General features: G+C 52.7%; 9 protein-coding genes across 9 annotated transcripts; 5 read left to right on the forward strand and 4 right to left on the reverse strand.

Annotated features, from left to right (window-relative positions):
- Window positions 1-378: 378 nt before the first annotated feature.
- Window positions 379-2,524, reverse strand: NEUTE1DRAFT_87793 (uncharacterized protein; the record flags this gene model as incomplete). Its single annotated transcript, XM_009856104.1, has 1 exon — window positions 379-2,524. The coding sequence occupies one exon, from the start codon at window positions 2,439-2,441 to the stop codon at window positions 636-638; it is 1,806 nt and encodes a 601-aa protein (XP_009854406.1).
- Window positions 2,525-3,165: 641 nt separating this feature from the next.
- NEUTE1DRAFT_118190 (uncharacterized protein) lies at window positions 3,166-3,606 on the forward strand (the record flags this gene model as incomplete). Its single annotated transcript, XM_009856105.1, has 1 exon — window positions 3,166-3,606. One exon carries the CDS (start codon window positions 3,219-3,221, stop codon window positions 3,480-3,482), a length of 264 nt encoding a protein of 87 aa, XP_009854407.1.
- A 34-nt stretch (window positions 3,607-3,640) lies between these two features.
- Window positions 3,641-6,202, reverse strand: NEUTE1DRAFT_87798 (uncharacterized protein; the record flags this gene model as incomplete). Its single annotated transcript, XM_009856106.1, has 2 exons — window positions 3,641-5,916; window positions 5,978-6,202. The coding sequence occupies 2 exons, from the start codon at window positions 6,200-6,202 to the stop codon at window positions 3,715-3,717; spliced, it is 2,427 nt and encodes an 808-aa protein (XP_009854408.1).
- Window positions 6,203-6,817: 615 nt separating this feature from the next.
- Window positions 6,818-8,495, forward strand: NEUTE1DRAFT_124703 (uridine-2'-O--methyltransferase TRM7; the record flags this gene model as incomplete). The annotated part of the gene is made up of 2 exons (XM_009856107.1): window positions 6,818-6,920; window positions 6,986-8,495. 2 exons carry the CDS (start codon window positions 6,818-6,820, stop codon window positions 8,044-8,046), a joined length of 1,164 nt encoding a protein of 387 aa, XP_009854409.1.
- A 1,102-nt stretch (window positions 8,496-9,597) lies between these two features.
- NEUTE1DRAFT_87805 (uncharacterized protein) lies at window positions 9,598-10,372 on the reverse strand (the record flags this gene model as incomplete). The annotated part of the gene is made up of 2 exons (XM_009856108.1): window positions 9,598-9,732; window positions 10,279-10,372. 2 exons carry the CDS (start codon window positions 10,318-10,320, stop codon window positions 9,598-9,600), a joined length of 177 nt encoding a protein of 58 aa, XP_009854410.1.
- A 756-nt stretch (window positions 10,373-11,128) lies between these two features.
- Window positions 11,129-12,427, forward strand: NEUTE1DRAFT_49427 (uncharacterized protein; the record flags this gene model as incomplete). The annotated part of the gene is made up of 1 exon (XM_009855560.1): window positions 11,129-12,427. The coding sequence occupies one exon, from the start codon at window positions 11,129-11,131 to the stop codon at window positions 12,425-12,427; it is 1,299 nt and encodes a 432-aa protein (XP_009853862.1).
- Window positions 12,428-12,661: 234 nt separating this feature from the next.
- NEUTE1DRAFT_148781 (uncharacterized protein) lies at window positions 12,662-14,278 on the reverse strand (the record flags this gene model as incomplete). The annotated part of the gene is made up of 3 exons (XM_009856109.1): window positions 12,662-13,153; window positions 13,219-13,657; window positions 13,734-14,278. 3 exons carry the CDS (start codon window positions 14,276-14,278, stop codon window positions 12,833-12,835), a joined length of 1,305 nt encoding a protein of 434 aa, XP_009854411.1.
- A 2,200-nt stretch (window positions 14,279-16,478) lies between these two features.
- Window positions 16,479-17,733, forward strand: NEUTE1DRAFT_118193 (uncharacterized protein; the record flags this gene model as incomplete). The annotated part of the gene is made up of 4 exons (XM_009856110.1): window positions 16,479-16,596; window positions 16,785-17,019; window positions 17,126-17,218; window positions 17,292-17,733. The coding sequence occupies 3 exons, from the start codon at window positions 16,813-16,815 to the stop codon at window positions 17,367-17,369; spliced, it is 378 nt and encodes a 125-aa protein (XP_009854412.1).
- A 913-nt stretch (window positions 17,734-18,646) lies between these two features.
- NEUTE1DRAFT_103906 (uncharacterized protein) lies at window positions 18,647-22,034 on the forward strand (the record flags this gene model as incomplete). The annotated part of the gene is made up of 4 exons (XM_009856111.1): window positions 18,647-18,683; window positions 18,826-19,119; window positions 19,190-21,853; window positions 21,922-22,034. 4 exons carry the CDS (start codon window positions 18,647-18,649, stop codon window positions 22,032-22,034), a joined length of 3,108 nt encoding a protein of 1,035 aa, XP_009854413.1.
- Between the last annotated feature and the right edge of the window lie 52 nt (window positions 22,035-22,086).

The following is a 22,086-nucleotide window of genomic DNA, read 5'->3' on the forward strand; positions in this document are numbered from 1 at the left end:
TAAGAAAGGAGAGGTGCAGCTCGACTCTGCGAAAGAAAGAGGGAAAATAGCTGGAGTGGCGTGACAGAAATACGATCGTGCTATGGGAGAAGAGAAAAAGAAAGAAAGATGGATATTGACGGAGGGAAAATGCATCACCGAGGGAAAAAGGTAGCTCGGATTCCAATGTTGCGGAAAATGCAAAAAACTAAGGAACGATCGGGAATTGAGCCCGACGTGGGGGTCGAACCCACAACCTTGAGATTACGGAGGAACTCCTTAAGAGTCTCACGCTCTACCGATTGAGCTAGCCGGGCAAGCGGCTATCAATCACTCCTTGATGGATGAATCACTGAGTCCAGTTCCTATAAGATTCATTTTACTACGAAACCCAATGTTCAACGCAACCAAAACAATCAATGCCTCCTCTTTTCTGTCACGGTATTCCTTCACTGCATTCCCACCCAAGCTACCAGATATCAGGATATGTTTATTCCTTCCCCTTACACCCACGTGATATTCCCTTTTAAAAAACCATCTATAGAAATCCCAGTTTTGCCGTAATCATTAGTGTCATGACGCCTTGGTCGTCCGAGTTATGTTATCCCCCAATCTCCAACTTGCATTACCTATCCCATTCCATCCCATCACTCCCATTACAAATACCTAACCTTCATCCACTCACTCGTCCCCAGCCCCAAATTTAACCCATTCTCGGCCCACCACCTCCTCACCCTCGTCTGATCACCCAACGAATCCTCCAGCGCCTCCTCGATATCCATCGTTTTATACTCCACCCTCTTGCCCTTCCTCCCATTCATCCCGGGTAGCTCCCCATGCGCATACCTTCGCCACCATTCCAGAACGGGTATATGCGCATGAAAGGTCGGCTCTATAAGAATCTGATTATCAAACTGCATCTTATCGTCCCCCCTCAGCTCGCGCCACAAGTCCAAAATCTTGACCTGGCCCCATCTACTCGCTATCTTGCACACGTGCTCCTGGTGCTCCAAGGGCACCCCGGACTGCTCGAGCCACCAGCGCATGATCTCCACGTGGCCGTACTGCGCCGCCATCAGCAGGGAGCGGCCCGGTTTTAAAGAAATGTTTCGGGACGGGTGTTCGCGCTGGGAGGCGTCCCGCCACCACTGTAGCACGTCCAGATGACCGCGAGAGGTGGCTAGCTCAAAAGCGGATTCGGTGTATTTCAAGGGAAGGCCGGAGCGGCGCCACCACTCTAGCACGGGAATGGAGCCGCGCATGGAGGCCAGGTTGAGTGCTTCCGTGTCGTACTGCTTTTCCAAGAAGGAAGGGGATCGCGCCCACCATTCGAGGATGTCGGTGCGGTAGTAGTAGGCCGAGGCTTTGGTAGGGATCGTCTTGCCGTCGAAACATTTGAAGAGGTGCGGGAAGTTGGACTCGATGTAGGTGAGAACTTCGGTGAGGCCGAACTTGAATATTAGGTGGACGGCCAAGGCCGAGAGGTCTTGGAAGGATTCGGGCGCTTGTGAGAGTTTTTCGCAGATGGCTTTGGTGTTGGCTGTCAGGAGCGTCCATTCAAGCTCGTGCATGAACACCTGGAGCGGGTCGTTGGGATCTTTGGGTTGCAGTCGCCAGCCTTCGCTCTCGGGCATGGGAATGGTGGTGAAGACGCCCATCGAGGTGGCTAGCTCCCAGTCGTTGGTGTATTCGAAGATCATGCTCCATAGTTCTGGTGGTAGTGTGCTTCTGGCCTTCTTCCCTGTTGTGGCGGATGTTCCTTGCTGAACGGATACTTCGACGGTGTGACCGATCTTGAGCAGGTCGGCCTGGTTCTTGATGATGGCCAGTACTTCGTTGAACACGTCCCATTTCACAATCCGTTTCGGGTTCGGGCTGTCGTCGTAGTGCCACAGAATGGGGGGAAGAACCCGGATCCAGCTCCATTTTCGATGAAGCTTGCTGATCTGCCTCTTAGTCATTGGGTTCTCCCACATGTGAGTGGTCATGCCAGGTATAAGAAGTATCCGCTTGGAGGCGTCCCAGCCCCTCAAGACCTCTAGCAGCAGTGTATCCGCCATACCGCACATCATCCTTGCCAGGTGGTCTGCATCGATGGGAGCAATGACGAGAAGGTCAGCCCATTCTACCAGTTCGTCGGCTTGCTGCTGATATGTTTCCACCTCCTTGCCCGTAAGGCCATCGGGTCCATCTGCCCTCAAGTTCCTGTTCTTGTATACCATGATCTCTTGCGCTAACCGGTGGGTCATGTCGTCTACTATCGCCCGTGTTGTTATTTGCGGCTCTTTCGACAGGCGGACGGCGATGGCTTGCGCGAAGGCGACATCTCGAGGGCCGTTTGCAGCAATCAGGAGACGAAGTTTTCGAGGACGTTGGATTTCGCTTAGCGATGGCGTAGACGGGATTCGCTCGATAGCAGAGACTCTGCTTGCAAGGCCAGAAAGAGAACCGTTGCCAGCCATAGTGGCGAGCTGGCGGTATTAGGCGTATTGTTGTCGCTTCTTCGTTCGGTCGGTCGGTCGGTCGGTCGGTCGGTGGTTCGAAATATTGAAGGGCGCAGTGTTTGTGTTTGAGTTGGGTTCGAGAAAGAATATCGGACCGTCGTTCCAGGCTTTGAACTAGGTGTATGTTGCGCTTCTTCCACCGTGGATACTTGCCTGAGATAGATCGGAAGGCGGGTTGCTGGCAAAACACCGTATATGTTGTCGTGTTGAGCCGATATTGGGCGACAATGGACCAAAATCAATGGTAGCGAACTGTGATTGGCTTATCTCGGAAACCGTCGGATAAAAGGGTCCGGAATGACGACACTGGTCTTACGATCAGAGTATTATTGTTGTCACTGTCAGGTTATGCAAAAGGCTATGACATGAGAAATCGTGAGAAACAAAGAGGGGGAATGAACTGTTTGCTGGTGGGCGAGTGGTTCCAGTGTACAGAGCGAATCAAAGGCGCCACATGTCGAACGTTGAAGGGAAAGGTGGGTGACGGGAGATAATCGCTGAGACACGGGAGATTCCCGTCCTTTGGAGGTGCGCGATTAGTTCTAGGTACACTTCGTAAACTGAGGTGCTGTATAGTGTACTGTACAAATGAGAGTCCGGATACAGTGGGGTGTCAGTCGGTTCTTTTTTTTCTTTAAATCGTCAGTCAGTCCCTCTCTTCTGTGAAACCCCTTGAGGCCTTCACGCAGCAGACTGTACGGCGCAAGAGTGACGTTTTCCTTGCCCGTTGCTCAGATGCCCAATGAAGCACCAAACCGACGGCCCGCCCAGACAGGAAGCAGAATGACAACAAAGTGCCCCAATGCTTGGCTGTCACATTCGCTGCACAAGCAGACAAGCCTGACAACAAGTTCGCACACCCTGCTGCTCGGGGTGGGGTACTGCGACGGGCCGGGTGGAGAAGATCATAGCGGCGGATCGGAATGTTCTCCGGATGATGAAACCGAAACCGGGAACGTCGCATCGAATCTCAACTTTCCACAGCAACTGAGAATCTAGGCCATGGGGAAGATGGAGACCTTGATGGACCCATGGACCCTGTCTTACTTGGCAGCACAGCCCAAGACGTGAACCGTTCTTTCACATAGTTCCTCATAGAACAAAACACCAAGAAGAATGCAAAGACATCATACTCAGAATGAAGAGACCGGATATTATATGTAGATCACCGCTCGAATTAAAGGGCTAACCGTGAAAAGAAACATGCAATACCACAGCCATGAATCCGCGTCTAATCATCCAAGCCCAATCCGTCCACCTGGCCCAAAAACAGCCCCTGCTCGCCCTTCAGCAGCTCACTAACATCCAATCCAGTGAGGTACCTCTCGCTGACGCCCGTGTTGATCCTCTTGCTCAAGAGATCCCTCAACGCAGCCCTCAACGACGCCAACTCGCCCTTGCTCATCTGCTGTGCCTCCTTCTGCTTCTGCTTCTTGGAGCTACCCTTGCCGCCCCACTTGCCCGCCTTCTCAAGCTCTTCCGAGTCATAATCAACGCCCAGATCCTCTGCCGCCTTCTTCATCCAATCGTCCTCCTTTCCACCCATGGTCTTGGCCTGCACCGCATCCGCAATCTTCTTGGCCAAGTCGACGCGCTCCCGCAACTTGGCGACGATGCGCCGGTCGATATCGATGGTGCGAAGTCCGCTCGAAACGAGCTTCTTGGTGTTGTTGCCCGAGTTGCCAGCCTTGACCTCGGCTTGGGCGTGCACCTTGGCAACGAGGCGCTGCGTCGGCACGGCTTCCTTGGGCCCGCAGAGCAGGATGCTCGTGCCCGAGTTGGAGGCACGGGCGGTACGACCGGAGCGGTGCACGTAGTCCTCGGCGGCGCGCGGGACGTGGTAGTGGATGACGAGGTCGACGTCGGGGATATCGAGACCACGGGCGGCAACATCGGTAGCGACCAGGATAGCTGCAGAACCGTTCTTCTTCTTCGCGCCTTCGTTGGCCTTGAAGCGGTCGATAGAGCGCAGACGGGCTTGCTGGATCATGCCCGAGTGGAGAGGGAAGGCCGGAAGATTGAGGTTCTCGAGGAGGGGAGTTAGGCGACGGACAGAGTTGACCGAGTTTGTGAATACAAGCGCGCGCCGTGTGGGCTGGAGCATAAGAGTGGCATAAAGGTATAGATCCTTCTCCATATCGCCGCACATAATGAGACCCTCCTTGAGGTTCTCGGCCATTTGGTGGACGGGATTGGCGTCGACAAATTTGGGGGTCTCGCGGAAGTTCAGCTTCTGGAGAAGATACTCCATGTCTTGGGTGCTCGTCGCCTTGAACTTGGATTTTCCGGCCAACTTTTGCTGCAAGTTCTTGTTGAATGTGGCGGAGAAAATGAGAGTCTGCCTCTTGTTGACGTGCTCTTCTTCCTCCTCCTCCTCCTCCTCCTCCTCCTCCTCCTCCTCGCTGTCCTCTTCTTCCTCTTCCTGTCCCTCTTCATCAGTACCGCCCATCTTCTGATCCTCATTGTTCTCTTCCACCGGTGGCCTGTCAAGAGCCTTGAAAATCTCCTCGGCCTCCTTGAAGTGACCGTCCTTCAAAAGTCTATCCGCCTCATCCAACACGAGGAAGGAGATGTTCCTCAGAGAAGCGAGCACAGAGTTGTCTGAGCTCATAACCTCCCACATTCTGCCCGGGGTCGCAATGACGATATCGGCGACCTGAAGCTGGCGTTTTTGCTTCTGTACGGCCATGCCACCAAGAACCGAGCAAATGTAAGGTGCTGTAGGAAGACCCTTGCAGAGCGCTTGAAGATGGTCTCTGATCTGCTGGGCAAGTTCTCTGGTGGGTGACAAAATCAGCGCTGTAGCGCCCTTCCTCTCCTCCTTGTTCTGCTTCCTCGTCTCAGCAGCGCTCAACCAGCTTTCGATGACGGGAATGCCGAATGCCAACGTCTTTCCCGAACCGGTGGATGCTTTTCCAATAACGTCGTGACCAGCCATGATCTCGGGAATAGCCTTGGACTGAATCACGGTGGGCTTGGAGAACCTGAGTTTGGCGATGGACGAGATCATTCGAGGCGACAAATCGAGTGGTACCCATTCGGACATATCAATTTCCTCCTCTTCAGGCTCAGGAAGCTCCTCCAGTTTGGTGAAAAGATCGGTTTCTAGTTCGGGGTCCTTCGGTTCGGCAGTAGTCTTCTCGTTCTTGCGGGCCTTCTTCTTGTCCTCGGCGTTCTTCTTATTCGCTGCCTTATTTGGCTGCTCCTTCTTTGGCTGTTGCTTTTGCTGCTTTTGCTGCTCCTTTGGCTTCTTCTGGTCCTTGGAGGCCTTCTTTTCCTTGGCCGGAGTACTCGCAGCCTCGGCCTTGGATTCTGATGTCTCGACTTCCTGGTCCGCATTTTCAGCAGGTTTCGGTGTCTCTTCGTCGTCGAAACCACCAAACTCTTCGCCGTCATCTTCTACCTCTGCCTCTGACTTGGGGACCGCAGCCATCTAAAGACATATGTGAGTTCATTCATGTCCTGTCGCTGTCATCATCCATGACCAAACTTACGAACTTGACAACATCTCCGTCCTTTACAATGTCAACACCGGTAATTTCTTCCAAACCAAAGAAACCCTCGGCATCATCGAACATTTCGGGAATGTCGACCGTCTTCCATGCCAGCGCATCAACGGAAACAGGTCGCTTGATCTGCTTGGACGACTGTTGCGTCTTGCGGCGCTTTGGCCCGCTAGCGGGGGCTTTTGTGTTCTTGCGCTTCTTGTCGACGGCCATGGTGTGAATATGTCGTCGTGTTCGGGTGGAAAAGGGTGTCGGGTTTCAGTGCTTGTTGGATGCACTGATGAACGAACTTTGATTTGAAGGGTGTTAACACTGCTCAGTGAAAATGGCTGTAAAAGTGAAATGGAAATTTTGGCTCCACCTTGCAGCTGGGTTGCAGCAGCCTCTAGCTGGAACAGGCTAGCCCATGTGCTGTAAATGACACCGCCTACCTATTTCAGGTCTGGCTAACAAGCTTGCATTGTAGAGGGTGCTGATAGAACAGGACGCGGAGACAATCAACCTGGTTTCGATGGAGAAAACAGAAAATGAGATGACATCTTATATCTCAAATACTTCGTTTATTGCCAAAGTATTTCCCTCCAAGTATGCGCGTCTGTGATGTGCGAGTGCTAGGGCCGCCAAGGTGCGCGGTAATTATGCCGGCAGAATCTTTTTTGGCGGTGACTATTTGCAGCAGACGGACCCAATCCGGCGCCCAGCGACAGCGACCCGTCACAGGGCAAAAGTGGGGCCCAGTCTCTTTCACAAGCTCCCGTCATTCACTCTCGTCACCCACTCGCGGCACTTCATTATTTGACACAAGTAAGTGAGAGCGAAGCATTCGAAATGGGAAAATCATCAAAAGACAAGCGTGATGCCTACTATCGCCTTGCAAAGGAGCAAGGATGGCGTGCCAGAAGTGCTTTCAAGCTTCTTCAACTAGACGAAGGTAAGAAATGTTTTATTGCATATGTAAAGAAGTGTATCACTGCTAACACCGAGCGTTCCCATCAGAGTTCAACTTGTTTGAAAATGTCACTCGTGTGGTTGATCTCTGCGCTGCCCCCGGTTCCTGGTCTCAGGTTCTATCGAGGGTTCTCATCAAGGGAGAGAAGTTCGGCCGTTGTGCTTGGCAAGACCGTGAGGCCAAGTTCCGCCAACAGATGCTCAACGTCTTTCCAGAGAAGCAAGACGCTCAGGATGAGGTTCAAAAGGTGCAGGAGACCCAGGGGAGCACGCCGGCTCCCCGGGAACAGGTCAAGATTGTGTCCATCGACTTGCAACCCATCAGCCCTTTGCCAGGAATCATCACCCTCCGAGCCGACATCACACATCCCGCCACCGTCCCGCTTTTGCTCAAGGCGTTGGACCCCGATTTCGACCCCAGCACCATGAACCAACAAGCGTCACACCCAGTGGATCTGGTCATCAGCGATGGTGCGCCCGATGTCACAGGTCTGCATGATCTTGACATCTACGTCCAGTCGCAGCTCCTCTTCGCAGCCCTCAACCTCGCCCTCTGCGTTCTCAAGCCTGGCGGCAAGTTCGTCGCCAAGATCTTCCGGGGCCGCAACGTCGACCTTCTCTACGCCCAGCTAAAGGTCTTCTTTGAAAAGGTCTACGTCGCCAAGCCCCGCTCTTCGCGCGCCAGCAGTGTCGAGGCCTTCATCGTCTGCATCAACTTCCAGCCTCCCGAGGGTTTCACAGCCAACCTCGAAGAGCCTCTTGGTGTCGGCAACAAGCTTGCCGAGATGTTGGCCGAGAAGCAAGCCAAGGAGGAACCAACAACAAAAAGTGCCACCCAGACGCCAGCAGATAAGGATGGCATTTACGACGTCGAGGTGGAGGACCTTACCAACGAGCCCCTGAAGGATATTCGATGGGTAGCCCCCTTTGTCGCCTGTGGCGATTTGTCCGCTTTCGACTCGGATGCGTCCTACAAGCTCCCAGATGACCACGTCTCACTCGACCCGGTTCAGCCGCCCACGGCACCGCCGTATAAGCGTGCCATTGAGCTGAGGAGGCAAAACGGCGGGGCGTACAAGAAGACGGGACCAGCAACAGCGAAGGCGTGAAATATCTTTTCCCGTTATTTTCTGTTCAAGATAAGATTCCCAGTAACCAATTAACATCTGCCGACCTACCTGCCTGCTGCACATACCAAACTTATTTGTCTCATGATATACCACCATTGAACCAAATCCCTCTTGTGTCTCCCTTCCCCGTACTGACTTAATCCCCCATCTTCCTCGCCACGGCCCCCGGCCCCCTCCTCTGCATAATTATCAACTTTCCCCCACTCTCCTTCGTATCCTTCATCCCCAGCTTCCTCTCGTACAGCTTCGCGGCGTACGCGTCGCCCGTGAACAGCATGACCCGCCTCAGCTCGGGCCACTGCTCCAGCGCCTCATTGAGACACTCCATCATCCAGGCGCCGAGCCCTTTGCATTGGTACGCGGGCAGCACATAGACATCGGTTAGGTAGCCAAAGGTTACGTAGTCGGTTATTAGGCGGGCGTAACCGATCATTTGTTGCTTCTGGGGCGGCTGCTGGCTGGTTCCGTCTTTTTGAAAGTGGGGCTGTGTTAGCATGAGCGAACCTCGTGTGTGTGTGTGTGTTTGTGTATCTGTCTGTTCTTGAACTGTAAACCCTTACCTTGTTCATTGTATCCCTTCTCTGTGACATATAGCGCAAAGTTATATGAGTGCTCTACCATCCGCTTCAACGCCTCCTCCGGCAGGTCTCGCCCCCACCAGACGGTGTCAGAAGCCAAGGCGGTATTGAGCGCGGTGAGGTCAACTAGGCTTGGGTCGGTTGAGTAAGTGTAGATGGTGTTGTCGACCTCACGGGTCCAGCTGCGTATGTGGTCTCTGGGGGTCATCTTGACATTTGTTTGGATTGTGGTTTAGCGTAGAGGTAACTGATTCAATCCGTCACGACAATAGTCAATGTTGGTTTTGAATGTGTTTCTCGAGTTGAGTGACTACTTCCATGCACAAGACGTGCCTTCTATATATATTCACCGTTCTCAGAAGGAGCCATAATTACTTCGTGTATACTAACTACTACAAGTCAAGGTAGTATCAATGCAAATGACTCATTACAACGCCAGAAAAGGCATGGGCTCTCGGCTAGTGGGACTTGGTCACCCGGGCCGAGCCTCTACATGTATCCGAACGTATCATAACCTCCAACCCCTGTTATTGTCATTGACTGCACCTAATGTCAACAATGGCATAGTCACGAGGTAACAGCTCTATATGTGTCGTTTTGTTCTTGATCCGTTCTCGGTGCTTTATTGCTAATCCCGAGTATCAAATACCTTGAAGCTGTTTCTCTACGAAAGGAAAACCACCGAGAAGAATCACAACTGCGAACTCCGCGTCCTTAATTCCATATCGCCTCTTGAAACTTAAACTAGTTGACCAAACTCAGAATGCCCGATGTCATCTGCTCATGAACAACGCGCAACAGACGAGCGAGTTGACAAAACTATTTCAAGAACCGGTGCCCTTCTTCCGATGAAGGCCGGACGACCAGGGGCCTATTCGAGGGTATGAGAGAAAAAAGAGTGGAAAGGATTAGGACGAGGAAGAGTTGCAGCAAGCCGTCTGGAGTCGATCATCTAAGGGACTTGTATGTTTCCCTTTTGTGCCTTCCCACCAACGCCCCAAGATTGACCACTCAAACTTCCATCTCGACTTTTGACCGCCATCAGTCTCGAGCCGTGCGATGAACCCTTCAGCACTACTATCATGCCCTCTACAACAGTATTAGAGGGTAGATATACCAAGACATGGAGCGGTAACGATTGTGACCCGTTCCAAATCTGCTGCTGTAACGCGGTCATTTCAGGGATGAGTCGGTCTATCATGCTCCCAGTTTCTCTCTTTTTCTTCTATATATTATTTGGGTTTTCCCTTTTGTAAGATCAAATTTACTTATGCACTGTGTGCGCTCAACTGGTTACGTGTTCATTCTCATCATGTTAGTAACACTTAATGGGGGGATGAAAATTTCTCGCTGACAAGTGTACCTAGGTGAGTCAAACAACAAGGCCTTGGGCTTTTCGTTGACTTATCGTTCGAGCCGGTAGCAGGCACACCTTCACTTCACAGCCAGCTTGGATGGGATGTGAAGGGCAGAGTGCGAACTGATGGAAAAGGGGAACATCATCATCCTCAGGGGCTCATAATGGGTTGTACAAGATCCTTACCTGTAGTGAACTCGACGGTGAAACAAGTAGGAGCAACAAGAAACCTGCAGAGTGCAGGTGAGTAGACACAGTCTCGAGGGTTGCACCTACAGGTATGTCGTCGACCTCACAAAGACTAATGTAAACCATCATGGTCACTTGTCGCCTCAAAACATATACTGGTAGATACTTAGTGGTAGATATTTTTACTTGTTTGGACCGGTCCGAACATGTGTTTGAAAGCGTGAGGCAACTCGTTACAGTGAAGTTATCGTCTCAAGCTGTCCTCCCGCCAGAAGTGTAGCTGGGTTCCTGTCAATTGCACCGGGCCGTGGACATGCGCATTCCCGCAGTCAACCAAGGACAAGCGGCAAGTGCGGAGAGACAGCGAGCGCGAAGGTTCCTTTCGCGACTGAACACACTTGTGGCACTGCATGCGCGCATTGGAATGTACCATGATACACAATATTCACAACTGAGGCAAAATGCACTTGGAGCTTGGGCGGGCGGGAGTCGTAAGCTTAGTTTTGTCAATCCACTCTCATAAAAAGGGGGGGGCCTTGAGGAAAAGGTCCCACCCAAACCCCACAACCATCATCAAGTAAGTCTAGCTGATATTCTAAATATTCAAGAATGGAGGTGATCGCCGTCCTCTGAGCTCCGTACCATGACCGCGCGGGCTAAACTAGAAAACATGCTCGGTTTTGTGCAACGGCGTCTGTCTCCATGTCTTCCCCTCACTTCCCTTCCTTCGACTTTTTACTATATTGAACCAGTTCCTTTTTGGAAGGCACTCCAATTTAACATGACAGTGACGAAACATCAAATCACGACTACCATAACACAGCCTTTCCAGACCTTTTAACTTTACCGTTCTTGATTTTTTTTTATTGGGTTGATCCCTGTCCACAAGCCGCCAGCTCGTCAAGGCTTCCAGACTCACTTCGTTCTCACTCAAATCATGATAACAAAACTCACCCGGCGTGTCCTACCCGTCATAACCGGCCTCATCCTCACCTACATCCTCTTCCCCAGCCTTTACTACTACGGTGATTACGTCCGCCAAACAAATCCCTTCTCCGGCCAGCGCTCCATCGAACAAGCCTTCACACCCACCGACTCCGAGCTCGCCTGTCTCCGTGGTGGTGGTGGTGGCGGCGGCGGCGGCCATGGCTCCTTTCCCGGGTTCGGGTCCAAGAGCTACAGTAACAATGACAACGAAAATGGTCATCCATCCGACTTCTCACGAGAAGCCTCAATCCCCAACATAGTCCACTTCATCTACGGCCTCGCAAACCCGCAGTCTCACCCCTCAGCCGGGCACTTCGACTTCCTGTCCTACCTCGCAGTACGCGCCGCTCTGGTTTCTCTGCAGCCGACCATCCTAAACTTGCACTATACGTACCTCTCTTCTCCCCCGTCTCCTGATCCGGGCGCCGATCCGCTCTCAAACCCCTGGATCCGGAGGCTGGCGCAGAAGTGGCCGGACAAGTTTAGGCTGGTTCACCACCCGCCACCACCAGAAGAGGAAGGGGCAGGTGGTAGAAAGACAAGCAAAACGCAGTATGCTCATCTGTCTGACACTTTGAGGCTGCAAATCCTGTTGGAACAGGGGGGGATTTATCTGGATATAGACGTCTTTGCTTTTCGCTCCTTTTCCCCCTTGTTATTATCCCCAGGAGGAGGAGGAGGAGGAGGTGGTGGTGGTCGCCATCGGGACACATTGCTAGGCTACGAAGGTGGCAGCCGCTGGGGTCTATGCAACGCTGTTATTGTCGCTCGGCCCAACGCGACGTTTATCAAGCGATGGCTGGACACCTACGAGAATGTGGATCTGGAGAAGGAGGCGTGGAATTATCGGAGTGTCTTGTTGCCCAAGGAACTTGCTGAGGAAGGAGGAAACGACGAAAGCGGTGACGATGTGGTACTAGGTAAAGAAGAGGCAAGGGGAAAAGATGGGAAAGATGTAGCAAAGGGAGATGTCTGCGCCTTGCCTCCTGATGCCTTCTTCTGGCCCACTTGGACATGGAGACACATCGAGTGGATGCATACCCCCTTGAAGACGAAAGAGGAGAAGGGGTTTTGGGAGGGACAGATTGCCAGGAATGGAGGAGGATTGTTTGAGAATCAGATGGCGTATCATGCGTGGGGGCAGATGGCCTGGGATAGATATTTGAAGTGGTTGACGCCCGAGGTGATTAGGACGAAGGATACGAGGTTTAATTTGCTGGTGAGAAGGTTCTTGGAGGATGACTTGTGAATAGGGGATTGCGGTGGGAAAGAAGAGATAGAGTTATAATGGGCAACCCCTGGGTAGTATCTTGAGTTTCCGGTTTGGAGGGGTATAGTGCGGTCAACACTTTATTCGGCGTTTGGTGTTTGTCGAGGTCAGCAGGAACTAAGGTTCGGTAAGGGGGTTCGATGAAGGGACCAAAGGTGCTTGGCGCCCCAGAACGGTGTCGGTGTTGAAACCTTTCATGTGGTAATTCTTAGTGGTAATCGTTTAGTTTGCATTTCTGGGAGGAGGTGATCCGTGGATGCTACACAGTATCCTTTACCATTTTCCCAAACACCGGCCCAATGCTGATTCATCTCCAGTTTCCCATCTCTATGTGCCATCTCAGAATAGGTTTCATCTTCAGATTCTCATTATCTCTGTGAGACGTCATGGGAACCAGCTGCGAACAGACTCTACCATACTCAAACGCTTGACCGTGTTAGGTTCTTTGAGCTTATTCGTGCAATACGCTGGAAAGTTCCGAGTCCTCCGCCCGTCACACTCGCACCGGCATCCAATACCGCCTTCAAGTTCTGGGCTATATGGACCATCAGGAAGTAGCTTCGACTCGAACAGTTGACCATTTGGGGCATTGGCTGGACATTGGTAATACCAGTCGTGACGGTAACCAAAGTCTTCAAAGTGGTGAACTTTGTGGGAGGGAAGAAGCATGTGCAAAGCGAGAGAATGGACGGCTGCGTCACCCCACTGAAAACGACGTAGAGGTGTTAGTACCCTGGTCTGAAGACTGTCTAAAATAAGAAGCAACGTACCCGCTCGTAGTAAAATCCCCCAGTCTTATCAAGATACTCAAACAACCGCTGATAGTCCTTTCCCCGAAAAAAGTCCAGGTTGGCAATCTCAAAGTTGGACCAGTAATGACACAAGCTCCACCCATCGCCAGAGCGGTCGCGGTGCCGAAACCAACCCATGAAGGGGCGGAGTGGCCAAGGTACCCACGAAGCAGCTACCGTGGCCTTCCACAGCTCCGTGGTCGGAATGTTGTTCAACTCCTTGTAGTCGGCTATCTTGCGGAAGAGGCTCGGGCACGTCCGCGGCTCCTCTGGCAGAGCGATGGTGAAACCGTACACTTTGTCGTGCTTGGCCATTTCGACAAAAGGGTCGTAGGTGATGGAACAGTAGAATTCGACGTCTGGCTCGATCCGCCAGTACCAGGCGTAGTCTTTGAGTGCTTCGAGGGTGTAGAATTTGCTGTAAAGGGGAACAGAATGGGGGGTTAGAAGAAACGTGGGTGGAGGAAGCAACGGAGAACCGTGGCTAGACTCACCCAGAGTAAAACCGACACATGTGATGATAAGTTTCCAACCCAGCATACAAAATCCCCGCCTCCCCCTGTGCTTTGATAGATGCCTGCGCATCCGCCACATCCATCCACTCGGGAAACAGCCATTCCTTCTTCGGCACGAGCTCGAACCTCGCTTCCCCACTCACAGTCGCGTTCATTGCGCTAATGAACTCCTTGCTGAACGGCTCATCGTTCAGGAACACGATGGGGTAGTGAAACCACTGATTGAAGTGTTTCTCAATGCTCTGCACCGTCTTGAGCGCCTTCATCAGCTCCTGGTTGCGGACCAGCATCACCATCGCTGCCTTCTCGCGCGGTTGGTCAATGGCGGGTTCCTGACATGACGTGTAAAAGGGCTCGTCGAGCTCGTGGTCGGGTTGTCGGACGGCCCATCGTTGTGTGTGAAGGAAGACTTCGATGAGGGCAGCTGTCAGGATGAGGAGGAGCGCGAATCGCGTGTGGCGGCTGAGGGTAAGGCGCGGTAGACCCGGGGGCAATAGCCGTAGGGAGGGACGTAGGCGGGCCATCGCCCGCGGGTGTCAAAGAGTAGGTGGATAAGAGTCAGGCTCTGGGTGCCCGCCAGATTGAAAGTTGAAAGCTTTGAGATGCGAGAGTCGTAGGCAGATAACTAAAGTTCGGGTGATCCGCTTTGTTAGTGCGATGACGGTCGAGGTTCGACGGTAGGTGGAGATCACTATCTGAGCATCCTCATAACAAATAAGGATACCCTCAGTCTGATCATGGCAAAACCATGAAGGAGAGATATGAGGGAATTAGCCAAACTGGATTGTTGTTGAGTGTCTGGACATAATTCAATGAATTTCGTTTTCGTCCAGGCGACTGTACTCGTCGTCGATTTGGTACAACTTGACTAAGGTAGGTATAGCGCCAGGAATATCTGACCCCAGCAATCGACCAATCTTCAGCTGAGTTTGGGAACGATGTCAGTGCCCCAGTTGTGAGTACCTCTACTGTTGAGAACTCTTTGGATCAGGTGCAGGCATGGCCGTAGGAGTCACGATACGTATAAGTGACAGGCCACACAGCATGAAGCTCGCCTTTCCATGGAACAGCATACCATTCACATCATCTCTGGCAGCTGTTAGGCTGTTGTTGTCATGGCAGATATTAGATAAAACCTAATCTATGGGAATACGTTCAACTACGGGCCTCTATGTATACCTCTACCTACTGCGCAGTAGTGTTTGTGTAGTGCGCTATAGCTACCCTGCTGCTCTGTTGGACCCTGCAGTTGCTGCCCCTGAAGCGTGGGGTCTCTTCCACTGTACCCGCTGTGGGTGATTTACACCGTCCTGGTAATTCGACGATGATGCCTGTCGGTGATCGTGGCTTCTGCGCTCTTTCCATTTCCTTGCATCGAGCTTCGACTCTCCGACTTTATTGTGAGCATGGCTCAATATGAGTACATGTTTTCATTTTGCCGTTCAGGTGTCAAATAGAATGATCCTCATTGACTGGTCTACGTCTCACTCGCACCATATTTATCCGCCGCAGTGAAATACTACTAGTAACCACCTAACCCAAATGTCTGAATAGCTTCAAATCCTCACCTACCCAAGCACCGATCCCAGGGACCATGCACGTGGGGTTCACCGACCGATGTCCCCTGGGAAAAGACGTTTGTGGGTCCCATCCTTACCGTGCGATCTCGACAAAGCTATGCAGAGCTATGATCCGTCAGCTTGGGAACCAAAGGAAAACGGGCGTTCGGGCCGACAGGGCATTCCCTTGCAGACAGAGATCAGATGGTGCTCTCGAATTCGACATAAAACATTGATCTTGTGAGGGATCTTGACCATCTTCCTGTTTCCTAAAACATCCTCAAATGGTGCTCTCTCCAGTCACCCAGACTTGGACCGCCGGTCTTCGGACGCTCAGGTTGCCCTGGCTACGTCAGTGTCATGCTCAGAAGCTCATTCCATTCCACATCTGGATTCCGTGCGGCATAGGCTTAATATGTACAACTAGGCTGACAACGTGGCAACCGCCTACAGTTGTTCAGGTCAGTTAGTACAGACTGTGCAAAACCATGGCGACCATACCCAAGTATCTCAACAAGGCCTTGGCTATCCTGTTACCGAGGGATTACAACACATTGTTTCACCACCCGGCTTTCTGCAACTTTCCCGTTGCCGGTCAGGGAGTCGGTCGACTGAGCAAAAGGGCGGTAATGTCCTTTTTCATCATGTGGTGAGGTAGCTTTTTTTTTTTTTTTCTTACCACTACCGCCAATGGACCCATCCACTTAGAGCCTAGGCCGGGCCACTGCCTGGTCTACCGCCAGCGGCCGCTTGGTGAGACGCCTCCGGGCTTCCTGGAGAAGCTATTAGTGTTACAGGTTACTCTTATCAGCGGCCAAAAAAAACAAGCTCCTTGCTCATTTCAGCAGCCAGCAGCACAGCACGGCACAGCGCCCGACATCCGGCCAGCTCGAGGCCCGGTTGGAGCTCCTTTCCTGGCGCTGGCTCTGGCCGCCATTGCAACGAGAAAAGCGGAAAGGAGGAGCTTGTGAGGTCCACGAATGTCGTAGCCCTGCTTGATCAGAAAAGGTGGGTGTTTATTACGAGTCCAATAGTCCGCCGATGCTCGAGGCCCCAACCTCGTTGTTTTGGTGTGTGGTGCCCGCCGCCCGACCTACCGTACCATTGTTGTTTTTCGTTTGCGACCCGCGACGACATACCTTAAGACACACCTCTCTTCTTTCCTCTTCCCTCCTCTCCTCTCCTCTTCCCCATCTGGCCTTTTTGTGAGAACAGCTTTAGTCCACTGTATCTTCGCGAAAAGCATTTTTGCTTCATTTTCGCTGCTGTTGTATTATTGTACTGTAAGTCGAAACCCCCCAGCTTGCGACATCTGGCGCATCGCATGTTGTGTCGCTTGCGCAAGGTTTGCGCGGGGCCTGTTTCGCGAGATCTACTCCGCAACCACATTTTGCGCCCAACGCTTTGCTCTGTCTTGTAGTCCTCGCGCTCTCTCAACCGTAATAATACGCTCATACGTCTGCCTTTTCAGTTTTCATATATACTTTAATCACGACAACATGGCTCGCGAAGGTACTCGGTCGCAAACCGGCAACTCCAAGCCGCGCGTCTTCCCCGTCGTCGACACCGCGCCGGCGGTCAAGCGGACTACTAAGCCCAAGCCCGCAGCTTCTGAGGAACCCAAGGTTGCGCCCGCGAAGGGCACCAAGCCTACGGGCGTAACCAAGAAGGCGGCCCCGAAGAAGGAGAGCACCGTTGCGAAGAAGGCAAGCGTTCTCCCCTACTAGATTCATGGTGGTCATGTCCGGTCCTCTTGGCCGAAGTGCATGATCACCCCCCTGTGCGGCATCTCGATGTTAACTCACGCTACAGGTCAAGGCTGTGGCGGAGAAGGTCGAGAAGAAGGCTGGAAAGACGGCCGACAAGGCGGAGAAGAAGGCCGACAAGGCGGCCGTGGAGCCAAAGGTACCGTGTCATCCACCTACCACCTGATTCCCCCGCTGGCATCTTTCACTTTGGCTAACATCTGCCACTGAAGGAGCCTAAGCCTAAGGCTGCGCCCAAGAAGAAGGCTGCCGCTGCCCCCGTCGCTGCTCCTGTTGCTGCCGCCGAGTAAACTGGATCACCATCCGAACCGTCTCCGCCCGTTCTTCACCGAGAGACAGAAGGCGGGAGGAGCTTGGCCCATGTTTGTCGTCACTCGTCATGCATTTCTTTGTTTGGATATCTCTGCCGGTTGATGTTTGGAGTTTGCGAATCGTGCAATCAGGATATTGGGTTATTCTGTCTTTTGTTTGGTCTGTCTGTTGGTGTCTCCTGTGTGTACCTGATGAAATCGCAAATAGCGGATTTGCTACCGAACTCTGGTGGACCACCGGCCATATTCCGTTTGACTGACTCTGACATGTGGGACAAGTCTTGCCCAGGGAGGCCAATCGAGACCGGGTAGAGTTCATAGGGACATATCCGGTTTGCCGTTTTTATGTTCCTGGTGACAGGACACAACCTGAGATGTGCGCCGTGAAACTGTAGGGTGCTGTGTGTACCTGGCCAAATGTCTTGAAGCGGGAAGGTGATGGAGATGGTCTAGAACTGAACGAATCAAGGCGCTCGTGATCGATTCCACGAGGATTAGGTGAACTTCCATGCTAAAACGGGATCAAAGGGACAGTTTGATATGAAAAGTGAGGAAGGAGCAGGAAAACGCGAAAGCAGCCAAGGCCGTCGAGGTCCTGCCTGGTAATGATTTGTTCAAAGTTGAAACGGAAGAGGAAATTCCAGAGAAGATCTTACAGAAAGGTTGATGGAAGGAAACAAAGCCATTCGGCCACAGCTGGCATCTCTCACAGGGCAGGCAAGCCCGCCCATTACGCAGATGCCGGGGGCAATAGCGCCATGGAATTCCCGGCTTCACTCACTGCAAGGTTGCTGGGCCTGTCAAGACCTGTACACAGAGGAGAGCCGGGCGGCCGGGGACGGAATCAATCCGTGGAAGCTCCCAAGCTCCCAACTAAAGCCAGCCACAGAGCAAGGCTCTTGCCGAGCGTCAAAACAACAACAGCGTCACAGCAGTGTCTCTGGGCCCTATTTGTGCCTATCAATTGGCTGTTTCCAGAACTACCTAGAGGTAGAACAACAGCCACCCCTGGACGGGCGGAACGAAGAGCAGGCCGGGGCATCTCCATGCCTGACGCGGCGCAATCCATCGTCCCCGTTGCCCGTCGCGCATCCCAATCAATCCCTCCATTCCACCTACCTACCATTTCCACTACAGTACCACCTTCACAAAAAAGTTGGCCGGCCGTTGTTGTCTTTGCTCGGACAACTCCCCTGGACTGACGGCGTCACACCCGACATGAATACACCATATCGATTGAGAGACTCGATCCAAACATGCATCTTATCAAGCCTTCATGGCTAAGCCATAGTGGTGCGTTTGACCTCGTCAGCTTCCGAGCACGCCTTCTATTTCCATTGTGTCTCCAGCTTGCGACAATCGACAACCTTGCACGCCACATTGTTTGGCTTATGATCGAATCCCCAGCTAACTGTTGTCTCGTCTTGGCTTGTAGGCGAACAAAAGGACTTTGAAGTTTACAGCTGCCACGTCTCTCCCGACGGCAAGAGACTGGCTACCGCCGGCGGAGATGGCCATGTCCGCGTCTGGTCCGTCGAGGCCATCTTCAACTCCCATGACAGAAACTACACGAAACCCCGACAGCTCTGCCATATGAGCCACCATCTCGGCACTATCCATTCCGTTCGGTTCTCACCCAACGGCCGCTATCTCGCTTCCGGCGCCGACGACAAGATCATCTGCATCTACCATCTCGACAGCAACCCGCCATCTCACACATCCACCTTTGGTATGGTCAGACATGCTGGGACAGATACGCAGTCAAGGGCAGAGGGCCAGAGTGCTGACTAGGTTCTCAGGTACGAACGAACCGCCCCCAGTCGAGAACTGGAAGACGTATAAGCGACTTGTTGGCCACGACAACGATGTGCAAGACCTCGCCTGGTCCCCTGACAACTCGCTCCTCGTGTCCGTCGGTCTCGATTCCAAGATTGTTGTGTGGTCTGGGCATACGTTTGAAAAACTCAAGACGCTGGCGGTACATCAGAGCCACGTCAAAGGCATTACGTTCGATCCGGCCAACAAGTTCTTTGCCACGGCAAGCGATGACAGGACCATCAAGATCTTCCGCTACACCGCGCCAGCGCCGAACGCAACCCAGCACGACATGGTCAACAACTTCATCCTGGAAACCTCGATTAGCGTCCCGTTCAAGCACTCGCCGCTGACGACATACTTCCGGAGGTGCAGCTGGTCTCCTGACGGTAACCACATTGCTGCGGCCAATGCAGTCAACGGCCCTGTTAGCAGTATTGCTATCATAGAGCGTACTGGTTGGGACAGCGAGATCAACTTGATTGGACATGAAGCCCCTACTGAGGTCTGTATGTTTTCACCTCGCTTGTTCTATACCCAAAAACCAGACGAAAACTCAAACGCCAATGGCGCTGCCTCCCCCGGCTTGGTAACAGTCATTGCCTCTGCCGGACAAGATAAAACCCTGACTATCTGGAACACAAACACATCTCGGCCAGTCCTGATAGTCCAGGACATAGCGTCCAAATCAATCTCCGATCTTGCTTGGACTCCAGATGGCCAGACAGTCTTCGCTGCTAGTCTAGATGGTGGTGTGATTGCTGCCCAATTCGAGACGGGAGAGCTTGGATGGGTAGCGAAATCAGAAGAGAATGACAAGGCCTTGCAAAAGTATGGCGGATCCAGAAAGGGAATGGGGACCGCCGAAGACGTTGACGGTCTTCACCTAGAGAACCACAGCAAGGAGAAAGAATTACGAGGAGCTGAATCAAGAATGGGTGCGCTGATGGGGGATCCCGGTCCTGCGCAAAAGGAAACCGCCACTACAACCAATGGCGTCAAACCAGCAGGAAAGGCTGCCGATACAAACGGCACAACAACCCCAGCTCCCCCAGAGAAGCCCGAGGAGGAAAGCGCTGATAAGACGGCCGAGCGAATTGCCGAGTTGAAATCGCGCGTTACCATCACAAAGGATGGCAAGAAGAGAGTTGCGCCTTTGCTTGTTTCATCATCCGGAACAGGCTTATCATCTTTACCGCAGGCACAGCTTGTTGGCGCAAGCTCGACAAAACCGGTTCAAAGCGACACCCCCCAAACGATATTGGATCTCTCCAAACCATATGACGGTCTACCTCGGGGCGGTATTGCGGCGATGCTACTGGGAAACAAGAGAAAGGCAGTTATTGTGGAGGATGAGGAGGAGGAGGAGCCTTCTGCCAAACGCTCAGCTACTGGTCCTGTCCCTATAGTAGTAAATGGGGTTGAGGGTCTGGAGCCAGCGCCTCTTTCAGCACCCGCTCATGGCCTGGTGCCCACCCCTGAATTCCTGCGACCGGCCGTCATTAGCCCCAACATTGCCTACTCTCAGGTCAGGCTGGCTGTCCCTAAGATTCGATCGCATATCCTTCGACCGCTTGAAAGGGGCGTTCTGCAAGAGGAGACGAGCCTAGAAGACGCAACAAAGGTTCCAGAGAACGTTGTTCTGGAGGCGAAAAATCCTGCGCATATCCGCGAACCCGCACGTATCACTGCCACTAAACGTGGTGCCCTGCTATGGCAGGATTTCTTACCCCGTGCCATCATTCTGGTCGCTGGAAGCAAGCATTTCTGGGCTGCGGCATGTGAGGATGGAACGCTTCACACATGGAGCCCAGCGGGACGTAGGCTTATGAATGCCATCATGCTGGAGTCACAGCCTGTCATTCTCGAAGCAAGAGATTCGTGGTTGCTTTGCGTTACTGCGGTTGGCTTATGCCATGTTTACAACATCAAGACGATGTCGTCACCTCACCCACCTGTTTCTCTAGCTCCCATTCTTGACATTGCAATGACCTCGCTGTCACCTCACGGCGCAACTCCAGCGCCTGGTGTGACATCTGCTCATCTGAACAGTTCTGGTGTTATTGTTGCGACTTTGAGCAACGGAGACGGCTTCTACTATTCAACGAGCTTGTATGCTTGGCAACGGCTATCGGAATCTTGGTGGGCCGTGGGAAGCCAGTACTGGAACAGCAACGACTCTTCAGTCAGCGCGCTACAGACAACAGCTGTGGGCCCAGTTTCGGGAGCTAAGAACGGGGAAGGAGAGGCCAACGTCTCAGCCGGAATCATCCCATACCTCGAACGCCATACCACGACTGAATTCCTGCTCAAAGGCCGGGCCTACACACTTCAGCGCCTCGTCAAGGCCCTCTTGGCAAGAGACGGGTTTGAGAACTTCGAAAGCAGTGTCAGCATTGCTCACCTTGAGAACCGCATTGCAGGTGCTCTTGCCTTGGGCGCACGGGAAGAGTTCAGGCTCTACCTTTTCATGTACGCCAAAAGGATTGGAGCCGAAAATCAAAAGATCAAGGTTGAGGAGCTACTGAATAGCCTGATTGGAGGCGTTTTGCAAGACGCAGATGATGGAGAGGGATGGTTTAGCAAGCAGGACAAGCTTTGCGGGTGGGACCGTAAGGACCTTCTACAGGGTGTTGTCCTAATCTTGGGTGAGTCTACCAGTGCTACTTCCTTCCAATACGTGTTACGCATGACTGTTCTAACTTCACAACAACAGGCAAATTCCGCGATCTCCACCGGTTGACTGTGCAATACGCTAGAATATTGGACATGACTTTGGGTGACGAGGAGAAGGAAACCACCGATGAGGGCATGGAGGTGGAGGACTAGGCGTCTAGCCTCGTGTCTGACTTGGTAGGGCCCTGCCCCTCGGTTGTGCAGC

Source organism: Neurospora tetrasperma (assembly GCF_000213175.1).
Source record: "Neurospora tetrasperma FGSC 2508 unplaced genomic scaffold NEUTE1scaffold_6, whole genome shotgun sequence".
In the NCBI taxonomy this organism is placed as follows: Eukaryota; Fungi; Ascomycota; class Sordariomycetes; order Sordariales; family Sordariaceae; genus Neurospora; species Neurospora tetrasperma.